The 22193-nt window shown below is 40.2% G+C and overlaps 2 protein-coding genes and 1 pseudogene across 2 annotated transcripts in view; all 3 read right to left on the bottom strand.

Moving 5' to 3' along the window:
* Positions 1–1436: 1436 nt before the first annotated feature.
* Positions 1437–2932, bottom strand: CCER1 (coiled-coil glutamate rich protein 1). Its single transcript, XM_059404663.1, has one exon. The coding sequence runs from the start codon at positions 2709–2711 to the stop codon at positions 1437–1439; it is 1275 nt and encodes a 424-aa protein (XP_059260646.1). The 5' UTR covers positions 2712–2932.
* Positions 2933–7491: 4559 nt separating this feature from the next.
* Positions 7492–7623, bottom strand: LOC132021065 (U2 spliceosomal RNA; annotated as a pseudogene).
* A 1189-nt stretch (positions 7624–8812) lies between these two features.
* The window catches only part of EPYC (epiphycan), a 36860-nt gene continuing 23479 nt past the window's right edge, over positions 8813–22193 (bottom strand). Inside the window, exons 3-7 of the mRNA XM_059404662.1 lie at positions 21471–21642; positions 16449–16607; positions 15411–15613; positions 14046–14141; positions 8813–9336 (exon numbers count right to left, since the gene is read on the bottom strand). Coding sequence (XP_059260645.1) covers positions 9166–9336; positions 14046–14141; positions 15411–15613; positions 16449–16607; positions 21471–21642 — 801 coding nt within the window. The 3' untranslated portion in view covers positions 8813–9165. The remainder of the gene's footprint in view (positions 9337–14045; positions 14142–15410; positions 15614–16448; positions 16608–21470; positions 21643–22193) is intronic.

Below are 22193 nucleotides of genomic sequence, written 5' to 3'. Positions count from 1 at the left end.
AAATTCTTACAATGTGTTAGTTGTTGCTTCTGTCCATCCTGTTGACCACGGAAGTATTGCTGAAGAGATTTCTGGTGTTTAAATAATAAGAAGTGAAAAACAGAGTACTTTAACACTTTAATTTTTATTTTTATTTTTAATTTTCCAAGAGCTTAAGCTTATTCCCCTCAATGCTGCAGTACCCTGGGCTATATGAGTAAAAAGCAACATCCAGGTAAGATACCACCATATGGTCTCCACCAAATAAATACTAAAATGTGGCTCAAACTATACTTAGAAGTACAGTTGGTCAAAAAAGGTAATTTCTGAGAAATCAGGTTCAAATTCTTCATCTAGGGATATTCTGGAAATATGCTATGGATGGAACTTTTTATTAAGTTATGAGAATTAAAGGCCCAGGAGGAAATGTAGTATTACTTCCTAAAAATGTCCGAATAAAAGCTATTACTTCGAATAATGTGTTCATAGATAATTGTTTAGACATTAGAAACAAGCTCACACAGGCTTGCACTTACACATCTTTGTTTTACTCTCCTTTATGAAGGAAGACAAACTGGGAAAGAAATAAGATATTCCACCCCCAAAGGCCAGTAATCCTTAAAAAAAAAAAAAATCCATTGTGCAAAAACTATTTTTATGGTTCCTGTGAACTTATGACAAGGAATATATCCAGGAACAAGGCTTTGAAATCTAAGCTATGTTCCATTGTTTGCAGTTACCTTGGATTTTAACTAGATGTACAAGTTGACTTCTGACCATGGGGAATCCTCTCCATGCATGGATTTATGGATTGTTGAGGCCATGGCAGATAACCAGTTCCACAGAAGCAACTTCATGTTCTTCTGAGGAAGATCCATAGCACTGTGGAACAAGGAATATAAGTGAGCGATGCCACAAGAGACTGCAAATGGGGTTATCAAAATACAACCCGCAAAAATGAACTCTGAAGGTGGAGAATCTACAAGGAAAAATACTTAGTGGTTTCACTGTTATGTGAAGAGCACTGAAATTCAGTAGCCATGGCATGTGCTTCTTCAGCATGTAAACAGCCAACCTATCTGTGGATTCCAAGCTCATTAAGTAGACAGTTGAATAAATTTGTAAAAAAAAAAAAAAATCAGCATTGCCAGAATTAAAAAAAAAAAAAAAGTCAGGTGTCTAGAGGGGGAAAACACCAAATGAAACTATTCAAACTGCAGTAATAAAATATTTGGCCTTTAATCATGTCCAATTAAATTGCATTTGAAAGCTCCCCCTCCCCCACCCGTAGTCATAAAGAAACACACCAATTTTTCAACATTTTATAATGGCCAAAGAAGGGGTTTACATAGGTATGTTTATTAGTGGAACTCACTTTTTAATTAGTTTTTAATAGGTTGCTAGTCCATTTTAGCCTTAAATCAGTTCCATCCCATTCTCAATCCCTTTCCTGAGGTCTAACAGTTAATGTCGTCGACCATGAGGAGCGCTTCCTGGGGCACTTTGGGAATCATCTGCTTGGGGCTTAAATAGGGACAGTTGATAAAGTTCTCTCTCTCTTCCTCAGCCCCCACTAGGAACGATAAAGGCATTTCTAGAGGTAAAGGATTCTCTTCCTCTCTCGGCTCCTCTTCCTCCATCCCCTCCTCTTCCTCTTCTATATCGTCCTCTTCCTCTTCCTCCTCCTCGTCCTCCTCCCCCTCCTCCGCGCAGTCAGCGTCTTCGACCTCCTCTTCATCTCTGGCCTCTGCCTCCTCCTCCTCCTCCTCGCTCTCCTCCTTCTCCTCCTCGCTCTCTTCCTCCTCCTCCTCGCTCTCCTCCTCCCTCCCGTCACACTCCTCCTCGTCACACTCCTCCTCGTCGCACTCCTCCTCCTCCCTCCTCTCGTCGTCGTCGTCCTCCTCCTCCCCAGACTGTGCGGCGGGAAACCCGTGCTCCTCGTCGGGGTCGGGACTGAAGCCCAGAGAGGGATTCTGCGCGAAGGGGTACAAGGTCTCCCGCGGCTGCGTCTCTTCCTCGCCGCCGCTGGGGGGCGCGTCGTTCCCGGAGCCGCCCCCGGGCGAGGCCGCGCCGCGCGCCTGCGCTTGCTGCGCCCGCAGCGCCTCCTGCTGGCGCTCCAGCTTCTCCTGCTGCCGCATGTCCTCGTAGATCTGGTTCATGATGAACTGGGTGGTGTTGCGCGGCGCCCGCATGCCCGGGGCCCGCCACCCGTACAGGTTGACCGGCCTCAGCAGGGTGCTCAGATCCACGGGCGGGCTCCTCGGGAAGGAGCGGCGAGGGTGGCGACGCAGGCCGCGGCCCCTGCGGCCCCAGCGCTTCTTCCTGCCGGGGGGCCTCGCCCAGCCGGGGTTCCACGGCCCGCGACAGCAGGAGCAGCAGCAGAGGCAGAGCGGGTGCACACCAAACACCCGGATCACTTGCACTTGGCCGGGAGGCTTCCAGAATCCGGCCGGAGGTGGGCTCCAGGGCTCTCCCCAGCGCCCCCAGTTGGAGTACACGGCCCAGTAGGGCCGTCGGGGTGGTTGGAACCAAGGGCCCGGACCGTGCTGTTGCTTCGGCTGTTTCCTGGGGGGCTCATACTCCGACTTGGGACCATAGCGGTGGCGCCGCTGGTTTATGGGAGCGCCTCTGCGCCTTCGGTGGCAGGTAGACCAGGTACCCAAGGGGACGGAGGACGCCCAGCCGCCGCCCAGGTTGAGAGGGTCCTCCCTGTTGTCCAGGGTCTGGGTCATCGTCCAAGGAGCTCCCCGGGAGGGCTAAACAGAAGCGTCCTAGAAGCTGTCGTCGGTTGGCCTGATCTGAAGGTCTGCAGAGCCTCGTCCGTCTGGGCAGCACCACGTGCCTGCTATTGGGAGGGCAACTTTCTCTCCAAGAGGACCCCCTTCTCCCTCGTCTCTGCTTGCTGGATCGCTCTTCCTTCGTAATCTCTTGTCTTTCGCACCCAAGTTGTCTCGCCCAGGTGGGTTGGGCGGGACTGGGGCTGGGTAAGGATGGTGGGGGAGGAAGGTGTTGGTGGGCGACGCACGGTGAGACCCGCTCCCGGGTCCCACACACACCCGCCTCGGCGGAGGCGCGGGCTGGGAACCGGGGAGGCAGGGGCTGCGCGTTACCTTGCTGCTCCCTCCCAACCCAGGCGCTACACCGTCGCTGTCCTGGCGGGACTGAGCCGGCGTGGGTGGCTCCGGCCTTTAAATACCGGCCGGAGGCCCCCGCGTGCCCACCGCGTCCTCGGTTGCCCAGGGCGATAGCCAATTGGGGTCGAGGTCGTTCTCGCTGTGCGAGGAGGGGGTTCCGGGTGGAACGAGGTGCCCCGTGAATGTTCGCAGGGGGCTTGTGACGCAGGTTTTGAAAGCGGGAAAGAGGACCTTAGGGGGGTTGTGCTTCCCAACTCAGACAACATTTGGGGCAGTTAATTTGAAACTTTTGTACCACCCGGAGGTGCGGGGATAAAGATGGACCTTGAGCTGAACTCCTTGGAAGGGGGAAATCTCCCTCGGAAATCTCCCCTCGGAAAACTCATGTCTTACACCTTTGGAAGTCAAGAGGATAGAGGGCAAGTGCCTAGAGTTAGAAAACGGGACCCCACTCCTTACCTTAGGGCCTGTGCACACTCTTCTGACTTCTAGGGGGTTCTAGTGCATCACACGTGAAACACGACCACCACCATTTATTGCGTGTGCTTGCAGCAAGCATGAGCTCACCACATGTAGTCCTCACACCCGTAGGCTCTGTGTAGTGGGTATTGTTACGGCGCCTCACAGATCAGGAAATTGAGAGGTTAAGTTACTCAAGCTTGTGGGCATGAGGAGCTTTGGGGCTAGTATTTAAATCTAAGCCGGGTTGGCCCCCAAACCAAAGTCTTAACCACATGGCTGCACTCTACTGCCCATCCACCTTAAGTAGGACTCTTTCGAGGAGTACACGAAATCCTTCGGGGAAATGCTTTGCTAATTGTCATACAGCATGTGGTTGTCCACTAATGAAATCAATAGTACCAGGATATATATATAGTGGGTTTACTCTTGATAATAGAAATATGCCAGAATAGAATATACGTCTTATAGTAATAGAATAGAATAGAAATATACGTCTTTTGGTAAGTCCCTTTGTCTACCAGACAACACATACATTGGGAGTCTTTATAACATTATGGTTGGGAATATGGGCTTTGATTTAAATTAGCACGAACCTACTCTGAGGGATACAGTAACGGTGGATATAGGTCATGGTCCTTAGGCATTCATCCAAATCCATAGAATGTACAATATCAAGACTGAACCCTAATGTGATCTATAGACTTTGGGTGAAGATCATGTGTCAGTGCAGGTTCCTCAGCTGAAAGGCACCTACCCTTCTGATGAGGGATGTTGGGCATGGGGGAAGCTCTGCATGAGGGAGGAGAGGGAGTATATAGGAAATCTCTTTATATGGGAAAGTATATGGGAAACCTACTACATTTTTAATATGAACTTAAAATGGCTTAAAAAGTGAAATCTATTCAAGAAAATGTGCTTCAACTTCGATTCAGCAATGACGAACCTCTGTGAACCTCAGGCTCCTAACCCATATGGAGTGTAGAGTTATAATGCCTATTCCACGGAGCTGTGCTAAAGGTTAAGGTATTTCCTTAACGCAGCCAATGCAAGTACCCCAGGAGCGTGCAGTCGCTGTTAGCTATCATCATTGTCATACTTAAATAGGACTTTAAAAGAAGTTGATACAGTGTATGTAAAGATAACCAACCCTGTGCATGAATGCCCAAATCGGCACCCCTGCCCTTGTGCCCTTTTCTTGTCCCATTTATTAGAAACATCAAGGACTAGCTACCATGATCGATCCTAGAGAAAACCACCTCAGAGTGTATTTTTTTATTGCTTTCCTGTGGTGAGTGGAATGATGGAAAATGGAACATTGCCCAGTGGGCATCCGAGTCCATGCAAGCCTCCAGTAAATGATGGAGAAGTAAATGTGGGGAAACCCCGGAAGCCTGCAAAGGTCATTTAGGCCTTCCTGGTTGAAAATGGAGAACAGGGTGGGGGATCTTGGATCAGGACTCCAACCGCTGCCGTGGGACCTGTAGACTCCACAGGCTTCATCCAATTTGGTTTGCTCTGTGGTTTGCTGGAGAATGGCCTGCTTGACTTCAAGTGCAGAATGCTGACACTTCTAACCCCCAGTGTTCCTTTCTGGATATAGAACCATGCATCAGGCTATTACTCTGCCCTTACTCTGCTTAATTCAAATTGGAATGCTGATATTCCAGATTTATTTTTCTGGGGACCTATGTGGTTATACCTATTGGGTTTTAATTGGGAACTTTAGAAATTGACCATGTTGCTGTAGTGGATTTCTCATCAATTTCTTCTTTGTTTAAAAGAGATTAACTGGGGCACCTGGGTGGCTCAGTGGATTAAGCCGCTGCCTTCGGCTCAGGTCATGATCTCAGTGTCCTGGGATCGAGTCCCACATCAGGCTCTCTGCTCAGCAGGGAGCCTGTTTCCCACTCTGTCTCTGCCTGCCTCTCTGCCTGCTTGTCATCTCTCTCTGTCAAATAAAATAAATAAAATCTATTTTTTTAAAAGATTTTTATTTTATTTTGCTTATTTGTCATAGAGAGAGAAGTGAGAGCAAGCACAGGCAGACAGAGTGGCAGGCAGAGGCAGAGGGAGAAGCAGGCTCCGTGCCAAGCAAGGAGCCCGATGTGGGACTCGATCCCAGGATACTGGGATCATGACCTGAGCTGAAGGCCGCCGCTCAACCAACTGAGCCACCCAGGCATCCCAGTAAAATAAATAAAATCTTTAAAAAAAAAAAGAGAGATTAACTCACAGAAAATAAAAGCATTGTTCCTGTATAGTTTCTTCCATGGTGACATGCATTTCATATTAATTCTTCTTATTAAAGAACATTAGCATGGTATTGTTCTTGCTCCTTCCTTACTCTTCTTAAGAGAAACAGAAAATTATGGTTTATGATTTGTAGTTTTTTTCAGTAGACTGGCATTGTAATTCAAATTGTTCATGTACTGGCAAATCACCCAAGAAAATTACCACCAGAGCATGTTAAACGTAACTTTAAGAAATGCAATTAAGGAATTTTAAAAGACCTCTTTTAATTAGCCCATATTCCTTAAATACTATAAAATAAAGTGTTTTAATATGTAGTATTAGTTTTCTACTGCTGTGTAACAAATTCTCACAAACTTACTTAAAATAACACACATTTGTTATCTTGAATTTTCAGGTGTTGGGGGCCCAGGAATAGCTTAGTTGGGAGTTTAGTTGGGTCCTCTGCTCAGGATCTCACCAGATTACAGTCAAGGCACCTGGCTGGCTTGGGTTCTCATGTGGGGTGCTCCATTTGGGAAAATGTATGGCAGAATTTATTTCCATGTGGCTGTGTAAGTGAGGGCCCTCCCTTTTAGCTGTCTGTCGGCTAGAGGATGCCTTCAGGTTGGAGGCCACCCACAGGTCCTGGAGGTTGACAGCCATTCCTAGAGATTATTCTCACTTCCTTGCCATGGGCTTTCTCAGTAGGGCTGCTCATTCCTTCACGTCAGCAAAGCAGATCTCCCTAGTGCTTCCTAGCACAACGAAAACACACACACACACAACACACACACACACACACACACACATATGCATGTGTATCATAGTATGAGCTTGATATTGACATTAATGACATCTGCCATCTTTGTAATATTCTGTTGGTTAGAAGCAAGACCCAAGGTCTTACCAGCATTCAAGGGGAGAAGGTTACACAAAGACATGAAAAGCAAGAAATGTAAGGTTCACTAGGGGATTACCCTAGAGGATTCACCACACAGACCAAGTAAATTGAGTAAAATACGTCCTTCATATCAACTAGTATGACTTTATTTGGGAGACTTGAATAGCATGCAGCATTCTGAAATTCCATTAAATGCTGTATGAAAGCATAAGTTACGCTATGCTTTATGTTATGCAGGATGTTACACTGTTACGTTGAAAACACACTGCTATCTTGGTGTTATTTTTTGTGCATTTGTGTGAATTGAAAAGGATGAATGCTAACACTTGATGGCAGTAGTAACTCATTCAAAATCCAGTCAGTGAGAGCCCCCCCACCCCGCCCCCCCATATACAAAACAAACTATAAGAAGATAGGTACTTCATTTTTATATTTATCAAGAATGGCATATTTAAATTATTCCAGATTGCCAATATTTACTATCCTTTATTCTGGTGCAGTGTAATTGGGTATATTTATTAGATTTTAGCATTTTTCAATTGGCTTTTGGAAAGCAAGCCTCTGCTAATTAAACTTATAAATTAAAATTTTTTAGAGAGAATTTGAATATGCCTGAGAAATTTGGTCCGATAAGTAAAACTCAACAAATATTTTTTTATATCCATCTTTGTCACCTCTTAAGTTCTACGGGCTATGAGAGAAAATAAATGGAATGCATTTTATACACTCTCAAAAACTTGCCTTTTGCAACCCTGAAGAGATCCAAGCAGTCATTTCAAACCAAAAAAGTAAGCGCCATCTGTTGGTCATAAAAGCTAACTACAAGGTATTAAGTCTTCCAGCCTTTCAAAAAGTGAGATGAACTGATAAGAACAGATACTACACTTGATCTTAGCCAAAAGGCCGAGAATGAACTCATTAACGTAGTGGACTGATATGTGCTTTTCAGAATCAGTAGTGCTATACGTGCTGATATGGAAAATTGTCAAGAAATATTTTTAAGTGAAAGAAGCAAAATTTAGAATAGTGATTACCTCTGGTATTTAAAAATCCATGTTTACATGTTAGATGCGTACATAATGGTGATGTGTGTGTGTAGACCTGCACATGTATTTTTGTATAAAAAAGGGAAATTGTTCAGGGCACTTGGGTGGCTCAGTCAGATGAGTGACAAACACTTGGATTTTTAACTCAGATCATGATCTCAGGGTCCTGATCTCAAGGGGCATTGAGCCCCGCGTTGAGCCCTGCTGAGCCCCATGGGTTGGGCTCCTTACTCAGTACAGAGTCTGCTCCAGATTCTTTCCCCTTTTTTCTCCCTTACACAGTACCCTCCCCTTGCACTTCCCTTCAACAGAAAGCTTCCCATTCCCTCTCTCTCTCTCTCTCAAATAAATAAATCTTAAAAAGTTTTTGTTTTTCATGAAACAAGTACAGGTTTTTGTTTGTCATGAAAACTTTTACAAAAGCACGCAAGAAACCATCGCCTAGTTATTTCTTGGGAGTAGAACTTGAGGTTTGCAGAAGGAAAGAAAATCACCTTTCATTGTATATTCCTCTGTCATTTTTTGTTTTTTAACCATGTCCCTGTGTTATGATCATACATTTCAGAAAGAACAACTTTCCTTCGCTTCTTCTCTAGTGTGGTGATCATATCATCATCTCTTTTCCATTTTCTAAATTTTATTTTGTTCACAGGCACAGAAATATACCAATAGGATGATTTGATTGTTATCTAGTTGTGTTAGAGTGATAAGACAAGCCTAGGGTCCTCTACAGCACCATCATCTTATGAGATATAGCAATAAACTGCCATTTAAGCAAGGGTCTAAAATGAGTTCTCAGATCTCATTAAGGTGAAAAAAATGATTTTTTTGAAGTTCATAATTAAATAAAGTTCATAATTAAATATTTTTTCAAAAACTGTCGATTATGATTATTTGCATGTTGTGATTATAATGGGTATTTTCCCACAAGGCCATTGTAAATTTTGAATTATTTTATTGTCTCCTTCATTCTCATGAATAAATTTGGAAACAGAAACACGCTTTAGTTAAAAAAGCAAAGGAATAGAAAAGTTTAAAAAACATCTAAATCTTGGCAATGCACCTAAAGTGTTCATTTTGTTTTTTTTTTCTTTATTATAGACTTAACTTGAAATTATATGGGAAATAAATCCTTAAAACTTGCAAGTTATATGGGATATACAAGAGTATCTATGAAATCAAAACTAATGTTGTCATTTAGTTTTGCTCTTACTGTACATCATTTGGTTTTATTCCTGACTCACCTGGTGTTTGCTTAACATGCTAAATGTCATGATACCTTAAAACTTTCAGTCATACACCATGTTTTAGAACACAATTTGAAAGTATCATGCTGAGTTTCTGTTTTTGAATAGAGCAGTAAGAATTGTTCCATTATAGTGAGTGTCATAATGCTAACCATGATCTGAAATTAGACAAGACTTCCAATAGGCAGACGAGGTAGGCACAGGTAGGCTTGAGGAGTTTTGCTGAGATTGATAGGGTTTCCATCCAATCGAATATCCTCCAGTGCCTTACGAATATAAGTTAAATTTTTAACATTGCAGAAGGTGTCTTCATGCATCTCCAAGATGTTGTTATTCTAAAAGAGATGGCAATAAATGATAACACAAAATATGACATATGCTTATTATTGATTAATAACACAGTCCATTTGGCTTCACCCCATTTTAATTCTTTTGTTCCTTCTCTTATCCAAAAATGCATGTTATGCGATCATTATGCCTTGAGCACTTTCTAGGCTGTGGGGATTAAATCACTGACGATTAAATCACTTGCACTTGAGTAGTAGGAATGTTAAGTTAAGGAAGTGAGAAAACAGAGGTAAAGAAAAAGCTATTTCTAAAACTGATGGGTCTTGTGAAGGAAGAATGGTAACTGAGGAAAGTTATCTTAAAGAGATAGCAGTGGAGCAGAGAATGGACTAACACACTGGCATGGAAAGAGCCAAGATAAGAGCATTGCAGGGAGAGAGAAGACCACGGTTCAATTTGAGTAATTACCTTGGAATGTTCAAGAATGGGAAGAGAGTCAACATGGCTGAAGCAGAGTGAGGGAGAAAGTGAGCAACTTTCAAGAAGATAAGCAGGGCCCAGAAAGACATATTTAAAAATAACTTTGTTGGGTATATTTCACACACCATAAAATTCCTTCATTTTAAGTATACAGTTCAGTGGTTTTTAAGATAGTCAGAGAGTTAGTTGTACAGCCATCATCATAATTTAATTATTTTTTAAATTTTTAATTAATATTTTAGCCATAATTTAATTTAAGAACATGTTAAACCCTCTACATATTAGCAGTTATCCCCTCTGCCCCATTTTCCCCTATCTTTAGCCCACGGTGACTTCAAATCTATTTTCTGTTTTTATGGATTTTCCTATTTTAGATATTTTCTATAAATGGAATCATAGTTCATCTTCTGTGACTGGGTCTTTTCACTTAGAACTGCATTTTCAAGGTTTATATATTTTGTATCATGTATCAGTACTTTGTATTTTATTGCCTGATAATATTCCATTGTGTGGATATGCCACATTTTTATCCATTCATCTGTCAATAGAAATTTGGATTTTTTTTTTGCTTTTGGCGTTTATGAATAATGCTTCTATGAACATTTGCAAACAAGTTTTGTGTTCACACGTTTTCAGTTCTCCTGGGAGTTGAACTGTGGGTTTATACTAACTCTATGTTTAACACTTCAAGGAAGTGTCAAACTTCTCCAAAGTAGCCGCACCATTTTAGATTCTTACTGACAATGTATGTGTTTCAATTTTCTCTGAATCCTAACCAACATTTGTAATTATCCGTCTTTTTTATTTTAGCCGACCAAGCGGGTGTAAGGTGGTATCTCATTGTGGTTTAGTTTATGGCTAGTGTATTTAATACAACTGACATTTGGTATCAATTTTATAACCTGCCACATTGCTGAACTCATTTATTAGTTCAAATGATTTAGTGGATTTCTTGTGACTTTCTATATAAAAAAATCTGTAGATCAATTTGGGGCCCATTTAAACCTTCCAAACCATTAATATGGACTATCTTTCCTTTATTTAGATCCCTTTCTCCCCAGATAAAATTATATACATTTAAGGAGTACAGAATAATGTTTTGATATATGTATACATTGTGAAATGATTACCACAATCAAGCTAATTAACACTTCCATCACCTCCCATGGTTTCCTTTTGCACGTGTTTCTGGTAAGAACACTTAAGATCAAAATTGAAAATAAAAGGAACACTTAAGATCTACTCCCAACAAATTTCAAGACCACAATAGGTATTCTTAACTATAGTCACCGTGCTGTATTACATCTCCAGAACTTATTCACCTTAAATAACTAAAACTTTATATTCTTTGACTAACGTGTTCCCATATCCCCCAGTCCCCACGTCCTGGCAACTGCCATTCTACTCTCTGCTTCTTTGAGTTTGACGTTTTTAGATTCCACAAATAAGTGAGATCTTACAATACGTGTCCATCTGTGTCTGGCTTATTTCACTTAGCATAATGTTTTCACCCATCTTGTTGCAAATAGCAGAACTTCTTCTTCTTTTAAGATTGTTTTTCTTTTTTAAAGAATGAAAAATATCCCATTGTATACATATACCACAATTTCTTTATCCAGTCACCCATTGATAGATCCATGGTTTGCTTCCATATCTTGGCAACTGTGAATAATGCTGCAGTGAACATGAGAGTGCAGATGTCTCTTTGAGATACTGACATTGATAAGTGTTATTCATTTCACTTGGGTTTATATTCAGAAGTAGGATGGCTGGATCATCTGGTGGTTCTGTTGACCTTTTTGAAGACACTCCATACCATTTCCTTTAATGACTATACCCCTTACATTCCCACCAATGCTACAAAGGGTTCCATAACCTAGTCAACCTTGTTATCTTTGGTCTTTTTGATAATAGGTATGTAGTGAGATGACATCTCATTTTGGTTTTGATTTGCATTTCCCTTATGATTAGTGACACTGAACATCTTTTCATATACTGGTTGGCTACTTCTATGCTTTCTTTAAGAAATGTCTACATAGGTCCTTTGCCAATATTTTAATTGATTTTTTTTTGTTGAGTTATTTGAGTTCTGTATATATTTCTGCTATTAACCCCTTACCAAATGTATGGTTTGTATATCTCCCACTTATAGGTTATCTCTTCTCTCTGTTGATTGTTTCCTTTGCTGTGCAGGAAGCTTTCAACAATATTGTAACATTCAGTCTACAAGTCTTGTACGTTTTTTGTTAAAATTATTCCTAGGTGATTTATTATTTTGTGATTAATATGAATAGAATTGTTTTCTTAATTTCATTTTCAGATTGTTCATTTGTAGTGTATACATACACAATATTTGTATATTAATTTTATTACCTACAACATTGCCTAAATCATTTATTAGATTTCTTTTTTTGACTCATTGCTTATTAGGGAAAGTGTTGTTTAATATATTCATATTTGTGACTTTTCCAAATTTTCTTTGTGGCTAATTTCTATTTTAGTTCCATTGTAATCAGAAAAGTACTTTGCCTGATTTCAGTTCTTTTCAATTTGTTGGGCTATTTTTGTGGCCTAGTATATGACCTTTCCTGGGAAATGTTCACTTGAGAACCATATATGTTTTGCTATTATTGGGAGGAATGTTCTATAGATGACTGTTAAGTCTAGTTGATTTTTTTGTGTGTTTTTAAGGTGTTCTTGAACTATTTCCTAGTTGATCTTATGACTGGTTGTTCTATCCATTATTGAAAGTGGAGTATTGGAAGCCCCAACTTATTGTTAAATGGTTTATCTCTCCTTTCAATTCTGACAGTTTATGCTTCACCTATTTTGAGGCATATTGTTTATAATCATTAATATAATAATGCAATAATGGTTAATGAGTGTATAATTATATATTGCTAGGTAAATATATGTTTATAATCATTGACTCTTTCTGATGGCTTAACCGTCTTCTCATTACAAAGTGTCTATAAGGAATAAAAGGTTTTTAGTGCCTATGTGCTGTACTACTCCTTTTGATGCACCATTAATAATAACTATGTCTTACATGTAAGTCCTTATCATGTTCCCATCACTGTACCATTCACTTTGTCAACTAAAACTGTGGTACAAGGAGGCTCAGATATTTTGTCTAATCTTTAGAGAGGATTAGAAGTAGAATTTAAGTCTAGGGAATCTGCTTTTGCCAGATCATTCATTCCTAATTACTGTACTGTATTTTTTTTTTAAGATTTTATTTATTTATTTGACAGAGAGAAATCACAAGTAGATGGAGAGGCAGGCAGAGAGAGAGAGAGAGAGGGAAGCAGGCTCCCTGCTGAGCAGAGAGCCTGATGCGGGACTCGATCCCAGGACCCCGAGATCATGACCTGAGCCGAAGGCAGCGGCTTAACCCACTGAGCCACCCAGGCGCCCTACTGTACTGTATTTTGACAAACTTTTTGAAATGAATCAAAATTGGGGATTTTTATATAAACATTAAAAATAAATATGGAGGACAACATAAGTTAAAAACAGCTAATACTGGATACTGATGAAGTGATCATGAGAAGAGAGATGCTTAAAGGTACACTTAATGCCGTTTTAAGCCTTAAAATAGGGAATATGAAGCCAATTACTTCTAGTTAAATGTTGTATTATATACACAAGCCCATTGTGTTTGAATACAACATCAGAGACACATTTACTTTGTAGGGTCAATATTATCACAGACAACAGTAATAAAATTTAATTCAGAATTACAAAAACACATTGGAAACACATTTTCTTAACCCAGAGAGATGGAAGTCTGTCATCTCTCAGCAGATAGGAATGCCCTAGGATTGAGTTTAATTCAATACATGAAACTTAAAATTAAAAGCTAAAGTTGACACATTTTTCTCTCCTGAAAGCTAGAAAATAAATTAGATTTCTCTTTCTCCCATTTTCTCTTCCACTTCCAAATCTTACACATTTCTTCAAGAAATGAAACTTTCAGTGTTGTTTGTATTTTTTTTTTTCCGAAAGTAATTTTGGGTGCCAGAAAGATGCATTATGATTTGACAAAGACTGAACATCTTTAAAGACTGAAGTCATTATAAAAAAATCAGTATAGACAGAGGCATGAATGTACAACGACCTTGCGCTCCAATTGAGAGAGAGAGAGGAGAAAAAGAAGAAAAATGGTGACAGTGTGTCAACAGACCATTATAAAGACTTTCTGTGTCCTGACTTTTTCATCTTTATTTTTGTTTTACATGGAGCTGTTGGGCATTCGTTACTGGTGGAAACCTACCTGGAGGTGAAGGGCCCGTAGGTTTTCCGGGAGTGGCAGAGGGATGTGGTCCAAATTGTTATCAGTGAGGTAGAGGTGATGGAGATCAGACATATCCTGTAAACGTTCCAAATGTAAGGACTTAGTGGAAATTAGCGGTACTGCAGTTGTGTTTTCCATTCCCTGTTCATGCAACTATTTGTAAAATAACACATGCCTGTCAAGGTCTTGTTTTGCAAAGACGAAGCAGATCAGTTCCCCAGGTGACTAGACATAAGTCAAATGAGTTTTGGAAAAATTAACTGTAAGTGAATATTTCTGGATGAAAATATAAAGAGCTTCTCAAGATCTTCAAAGAACCTTGCTTTGCCTACTCTCACTTTCTCTGTTTAAGCAAGGCAGTGTCTTCCCATGGGAGACATTTTGCTGAGGGGTTTTGAGGATCTGGGTGAGGCAGAGGAAGAATGGCCTTTGTGTTACAGGGACAGATAAAAGAGAGTTTCTCTCCAACAAAATCCTGTTCTCTCTAGTACAAGTACTAGGAAAAGGATAGCCTAGCAAGAAAAAACAAACAAACAAACAAAATTTAGACAATAATAGGTCCACTCTAGACAAACACCACAGAACAAACCATGACTCACCACCACCCATGCCACAAAAGCTGAATGGGGAGACTGAACATTGACCCTTGGCCGGCTACAGTGAGGTGTCCTAGCTCCCTTGCCAACCAGAATTACAGGAGAGCTGGTGGAGAAACAGGACTTCGGTCCTTGCTCTGCAATAATGGGTCCACATCGCCCCCTGCACTCTCCCCGTGTCCCTTCAAACAGGATTTTAAATTTGTTTATTGGAGTTTAGAAGAGCAGCTTGAATACAGTAAGAGTGGATAAGAGAGCTGGCTGGTGAGTGTTCTCAGGCCCTGTGCTGTTACTACTCTAAGCAAGACCCTCTGGCCCCAAACTTGCTTTCTTCACTTAGAAAACAAAATTTCTAAAATTAACCAAATCCATCCTTTTTGCAAGGTCATGTAATGGACTTCTACCTCAAGGCATCACCCACACCCTGCACAGGTAGTCGTCCTTTAAGCCACACAAAATATTGGTCTTGAGTGGAGTTCTTAGAAAGTACAAATGGCCTGGCTGACACCATTTCCAGGGGCTCCAGAGTTCATGCAAGCTCTGCTCTCCGTTCCTCTTGTTCCACCAGCCTCAGAACTTAGCAAAACACAGTATTTCCCAAAAGCTTGGTAAATAGTATGGTGTAGTTTATTGTAGGAGGTAAAAATCTCATCAAATTGAATCTGCTTACGGCAATAAAAATGCTAGTCATTGGATGGCAAATGGGCTAGAAGGATGAGAAACTTCCATATCCAGACTTAAAACTCACTTTAAATGCTTCTTGCTTTATTCCTTTCCTTCCCAGCCTATTGCTGCTGATATCGATAAATGTCAAAGTGTTTGGCAGTTCGGGGAGCTGCCTTATTTTATTGTCACGCAGGACAAGCTCCCGGAGGCGAGGTAGCTTTCTGAATGCATCCTCATCAATTTCAGATATTAGATTTGATGTCAAATCGATCCTTCTTAAATCATCTAGAAGGAAAAATGAGGGAGGTGGTTAAACACTCTTAAATGTGTTTGGTTCACGTAAAAGTACGACGATAAATTTTCCCACATGACAGCAAATAGAAATATGAAGTGAACTAGCAATAGACAACTAATGAAATAATTGTTTCTAACTACTTTATATGAAAATGTAATTCTTTCCTCCCGGTACTCTACATATTTATGTACTTGTAAGAAAGCGTAATTTTAACAACGGTATTGACACATATTTATCTGGTCTTTTCCCTGAAGTCTTCATAAGCTTTGTCTAGATTTTACTATTTAAAAGGTTTCCCTCAGTAATGACAGATTGCTATATTTTCTCATCGTTATAGATACATTAGCATTAAAAAACAAAGGCGTTCAAAAGAGATTTTCAAACGATTGAAACAGTTTATAAAGACAAGTTCCAAAATTCTTCAAAGTTGGCAACAATTATAAAGTCAGAATGTAGGCTTGTAGGCATTGATCATAAAGCAGTTGTGCCTTAATGGAAGTTATTCAAACAACCCAAATCCTAGTAATTATATGGCCACAACATTTTACTCAATGTCATGACATGATAATGAGATCTAGTCTATAAAATATACATATTTATGATTCTATTTCTTGAAAATTTTATTTGAAAATATATAGTTTCTTAATGACCTTTCACTCTTCCTCATTTTTTCCCCACATAATTAAAGCAAACCTTCAAATATTTAAATAAGGAAAAGATAGTTGATTTAAGAGCCATATTTTCATATTCAAGTTTCATTTTGTAGTGCAATAACTTTAGGAAAGTCTGTAAAGAAGACAAGGAAATTAGTGCTGTCGTCCATACTTAGGCTTGCAAAATCATTTTTGTTGATCTTTTTAATTCTGTTGAAGCGGGAATAGAAATAAGCAGTGTTCCTGGGCAGCGGAGGGATAGCATCAAGTTCACGGTCATCACAGTATACAGTGGTACTTATACACGTACACAGAAGGCAGGTTGGAAAGTCTAAAAGGTAGAGGCAAATAATTACATGTAAGCAACAAAAACAGCTGCTAAGAGATAATGTGATTAGATGTTTGTTAAATAAGTTTACAGTCTCATACAGACCATCCTGGTATATTTCATATTTTCTTATATAGTTTTCTATAAATGGAGATTAAATCAAATGTACCAATTAAAGCAGCCATAATAACTAGTACATTCTTTGTACGGTTTTAAATTTTATTTTAAATGACCCAGTGGCTATAGTGTGGTTGTTGCTTTTATACTCATTAGAAATTCTCTTTTCAAATATAAATATTAAGACTGGTTTTTGTAAAGTTAAAACATCGCACATAATATTTTTATTAGGTCTTTGGTTCAATATTTAAACACCCCACTGAAACAATCTGCTTCAAGAAAAAGGGTAATAATCCTTTATATGAATTCACTCAATATGTAAGTATTGAATCCTTTCTAGGGAGACGCAATTCTATTTTATGACCTTCTATGAAAGATAAATGTGAGTCACACAATAAAATGATAAATCTGCAAAATGTCATGAAATAATGAGCATAAAATAGGGGAATTTGACTCAGTCTGACAGTCATGGTTCTCTGAGGCGGTGATAACTGAGTTGGGATCTGCAGGAACAGCAGCTGACCATGTACCTCACATTGGGAGTGAAGAGTGAACAGGTAGTGGAAACAGCATGGGCCAAGGCCCTTCCCTTTGTAAGGACTAAAAGATGGTCCATGCGGCTATAGCACAGAGAACATTGAAATGTATGGGACATACCATCCAGAGGCCTTATCGGCTGTTATTACAGAGGTCGCATCTTATCCTCAGGATGGGCAGGGTATTTTGTGATCAGATTTGCGTATTAGGAAATCACTCTCTTGAAGGTGTGGTAGAGGACCGAGGGAGGGCCAGTGGACAGAGTGGACAGAGTGGAGATGAGTTGTTACCTGGATCAAAGATGACGGCTGCTTGGCTGCGGTCATGATGACATAGCGAAAAGGCAAGAGATTAAAGATATTTGTAAGGCTGGGTTATATCTTAACATCTCGGTCGGTCTCTACTGCGCTCACATGCACGCACATACACTCCCCTTCACTCTCTGTTTAGCGGTCCTGCAGAGGACAGTGAGCTTCCAAGGAAGATAGAAAAGCAATGACCAGAAGGAAAGGAAGAAAAGAGAATGGGAAGATGTATTGGAGGCCAGATGGAGAGGGAGAAGGAAAAGGGAATAGAAAACCTTCTAACGGCTGCTGAGATGTCCGGTAAGTTAAGGACTGTCAGGTAAATTAAGAGATTGGAATGACTCATCTCTTGGATTAGTCATTGGGGTGGCTATAGGCCACTTCTGTAAGAGCTGCGGAGTGAGGGGGCTGGAAGCCAGATTAACTGCCAGTTGAAGAGGGGAGGAGGGGTTGCAGAGATAGTTACGGCAAACGTAGACAATGCTGTTGAGATGTTTGTGAAGGAAGAGAGGGGGATGGTGATAGGCATAAGCAGATATATTGGCAGTGTGTAAATTGAGTGAACAGGATCCACTTGTGGTTTGTGATCAAGAACCATTAATGTGCTTATGAAGGTCTTTTTGCTGTCATTAAGTAGGAAAGTTAATTACAATAATAGCTTCAGGAATGAAAACTATTTTAAGACTGGAAATCTGAGAAAAACAATTTAAGGGGAAGCTATAAAGTATTTAACACTTGCCGATTTTTCAAATGATTATAAATTAATAGTTGCCATTTATAAAATTTTAAAAAGTAAGGCATTTGAGTCTTCTATGTATTCATGGCTTTGCTTTAGCAATAATTTCTTAGGATAATTCATACTATATATGTATATGCTATATACATATATATGTGTATATATTCACACCAGTTATAATTTAATTCTCTTTTCTTCCACTCATAACCCAAGTCTACTTTATATGGCTTCAGAATATTGTTTTTAGAAATCTATATTAGTCATAAAAATGATATTTTGATTACTAATGATTTAATATTTCTTTCCAAGCTATTTAACTTTGTTGAGTATATAAGACTTAAATTTAAGGGCACCTGGTTGGCTTAGTAGGTTAAGCATCTGCCTTTGGCTCAGGTCCTGATCTCAGGGTCCTGGGATTGAGAGCCCCACATCTGGCTCCCTGCTCAGTGAGGAATCTGCTTATCCCTCTCCCCCTACTCATGCTCTCTTGCTCTCTCTTGGTGCTCACTCTCTCTCTCTCAAGTGAATAAAGAAAATCTTTATTAAAAAGATTTAAATTTGGGACACCTGGGTGGCTCAGTGGGCTAAAGCCTCTGCCTTCCCCTCGGGTGATGATCTCAGGGTCCTGGGATTGAGCCCCGCATTGGGCTCTCTGTTCAGAGGGAGCCTGCTTCCTCCTCTCTCTCTGTCTGCCTATCTCTCTGCCTACTTATGATCTCGATCTGTCAAATAAATAAATAAAATCTTTTAAAAAAAGATTTAAATTTAATTTTAAAGTTTAGAATTTCTGGTGATGCTTAGCCTGTGGAAATTAAAATGTTAATTAAAGTTTTAACTTCATTACTCACCCTCGCTCTACTTCGGAGATAACTCCCCACCCTCCCCAAGTCATAGATGTTTTATATAGTTTCAAAGCTGACATTCTTGAGCCATAATTTTGACAAAAGTTTTTGAAAAGATTAGGCATTATGTTTTTCTGTTGTGCTTGGCTTGGCTGACAGACCTGAGTATATGGGTAATGATGCCAGATAGTCAACTTTTGAAGGATCTGAAATTGCTTAAAAGTAAATCATGTTCTAGATATATTTACTTTCCCTACTGGAAATTTTCTTCTGGGTACTCCTTCTATTGTGTGTGCATCTCCTGGGGTTTATTTGGAGAGTGTTCTACTACTTCCTAGAATAGTAATTATGTGGAAAGAATATGATGTATTCTTCAGAGATACTGGCTTAGTTTAGTGGTCTCTCTTCACATTTCAACACCACTGTGTACCACCTCAATGATCTTCGACAACTTTTACACTATGTTAGGGTTTTAGTTTTCTATTGTAAAGTGGAAACAACAATACCTAATACGTAGTATCATTCCGACTCTTCAAAGAGTTCATATACATAAAACACTTTAGTGGTTGGCATATCCACAGCCTTTTACAAAAGCCAACTTTTACATTACTTATTGGTGAACAGTTAAAGACTGGTAGATGCAGAGAGTAGATGGGGGTTACCAGGGGCTGGGTGGGGAGTGACAAGGTGTTGTTGGTCAACAACTGTAAAGTTTCAGTTATGCAAAACGATTAGGTTCTGGAAATCTGCTGTCCAACATAATGTCTGGAGTTAACAAAACTGTATTGTACACTGAAACATTTGTTGAGAGTAGAAAAATAAACTCTTCTCTCAATAACAGAGTTAGGAGAATAACTAACATTTATTATGTTCACGATGGGTCAGGCACAAGATTCATTCATTTAATTCTTACAACAATTCTATGAAGTAAGATCTATTATTTATCATCCCATATTTTAAATAAGTAAACCAAGACAAACAGTATTGAATGGCTTGATCCAGACTGCATATCCAAGAAGTCCCAAAGCTGGCATTTGAATGACTTCCCTCTCTTGTTCTCTCAGTATGCTCTGTACAGAGTTTTATTGTATGACTTGGAACACATTATTGCTTCTACATTTGTTTGCAAGTCTGTGTCCCTGTACTACACAAAAATATCCATGATAACAGTAGTCGTTTTAAGAGAAGTGTTATGTCTCCAGAACTTAGAGGTACAGAGACGCTCCAACTCTATACTCATATACTTTTGCAATGGGAATTCTACTCATTTTTCTACACCCCCTCGTTCTGCCGTTCTCCATGTGGGAAAGCCTTCTGGTGTGAGTCCGTCTGAGTGCCCCCTTGGATGACATGGACACATTCTAACAAGAAATATAGACAGATCATAGAATTGTATTTAGCAACAGGAACGCTTCCTCATTAACTAGAAGGCTCTGGTTTAGATCACCTTCAGGCGGTACAAGATACAGTCCAGTGTTATGGAATGCTTTCCTCTCGGCTTCTCCCAAGGACTGAATGAGAAGAAGCCCATGTTCCAATAAGTACACAGACAAGAATCAGAACAGGCTCGCATGAGGGGCGTCTGGGTGGCTCAGTGGGTTAAAGCCTCTGCCTTCAGCCTTTAGGGTCCTGGGATCAAGCCCCACATCGGGTTTTCTCCTCAGCAAGGAGTCTGCTTCCTCCTCTTTCTCTGCCTGCCTCTCTGCCTACTTGTGATCTCTGTCTGTCAAATAAATAAATAAAATCTTAAAAAAAAAAATCCAGGGTGTGCAATAACAGCTATGAGATCTCTTGACAAGTTCCTACCATTTTTTGGAGCTCGTTTCCTCAATAAGGAAGACCTATGACCTTTACACGGAGGTTGTAGTAGTCAAATGAGAGAATGTGAGGCAAGCATCTGACCCACAGATCCCCTGCGCCCAGTCAGTGTAAAATATTATTACTATTGCCGTCATCACCATCAGCCACCACCACCTTATCCCCCTAAACTGCTGTGGCCTGTTCTGTCAGACCTGGATTCTCATCTTGCTCTAACATGTAGTGGATTCTTTGTTCTAGAAAGGCATTCTACCACAACGATTTAGAGTAATGATGCTAAATCAATAGTTTTGTCCCAAATCTTTGGTTATTTGATAATTTCCATCATGCCAAAGCTGAATTCTTAAATGTTTAATATTTGAATATAAAATATATGTGTATCTCCTGCTTCAAACCCAGCCTATGGCAAAACTTTCCCTGTGGGTCATGTCGGTTGCCTGTGGCATTGGAGTTGGCAGCTTTGAGGTGTGACCAAGTGGACTTAATTCAGATCACCCATGATGGACCTGACCTTCATTGGTGTGTGGGCCCAGGACCCCGGTGAATTCAGGCTCCTGTGGAGAGGAGCCATCGATCAGTCTGGGGGTGGACTCCTCTTCTTCCTCCTCTTCAGCCTCATCCGGCAGTGGGGGTGGGGTGAGGAGCTCTCTGTTCCCAGAAGGCATCACTGTGGCTGTTTCAAACTGAAAAAGAAACAGAATTTCATCAGGCAACCTTCTTAATCACCCACACTATGGGGCACGACACAAATTTTACACATATCCATTTTTGCCACAAGAGGTCGCTGGTGTTCTGAAATTCGACTCTGCAGGGCTGTCTCGCCTGGCTGAGCACATGTGGCTCTAGTTACTGTTGGTTTTAATTAATTTTGCTTTTCAAATCTTAGTAATAATTTCCAATGCCCATGGTTTTTTGGTTTTTGGTTTTTGGTGGGGTTTTTTTGGTCATCCTGCTCTTTCAAACGTTTTCACATGTTTATTCATTTTTTAAAAGCCTCATTTATTGTTTTCTAAATACATAGCATTGCAAGAATGCATTATTGCTGGGGAAGATTCAAATTAATCCAGAAGTGTGCAGAATAAAATCCCAAACTCCCCTTCACCCTGAAGTCCAGATTCCATTCCCTTTGAAGATAATAACCATTAAGAAATTAAGGTGTATGCTCCAGTCGTTTTAATCCTTGTTTTCCTAGATTCAAATATTCTGGGCTTGTTTGTTTGTCTGTTTGTTTTAC

This window comes from Mustela nigripes, chromosome 6, assembly GCF_022355385.1.
Source record: "Mustela nigripes isolate SB6536 chromosome 6, MUSNIG.SB6536, whole genome shotgun sequence".
In the NCBI taxonomy this organism is placed as follows: Eukaryota; Metazoa; Chordata; class Mammalia; order Carnivora; family Mustelidae; genus Mustela; species Mustela nigripes.
The sequence above is the reverse complement of the archived record's forward strand: the minus strand, read 5'-3'. Positions and strand labels throughout refer to the sequence as shown.

Excerpts from the sequence above, each read along its gene's own strand:
- CCER1 (XM_059404663.1), bottom strand. The coding sequence starts at position 2,711 with ATGACCCAGACCCTGGACAACAGGGAGGACCCTCTCAACCTGGGCGGC.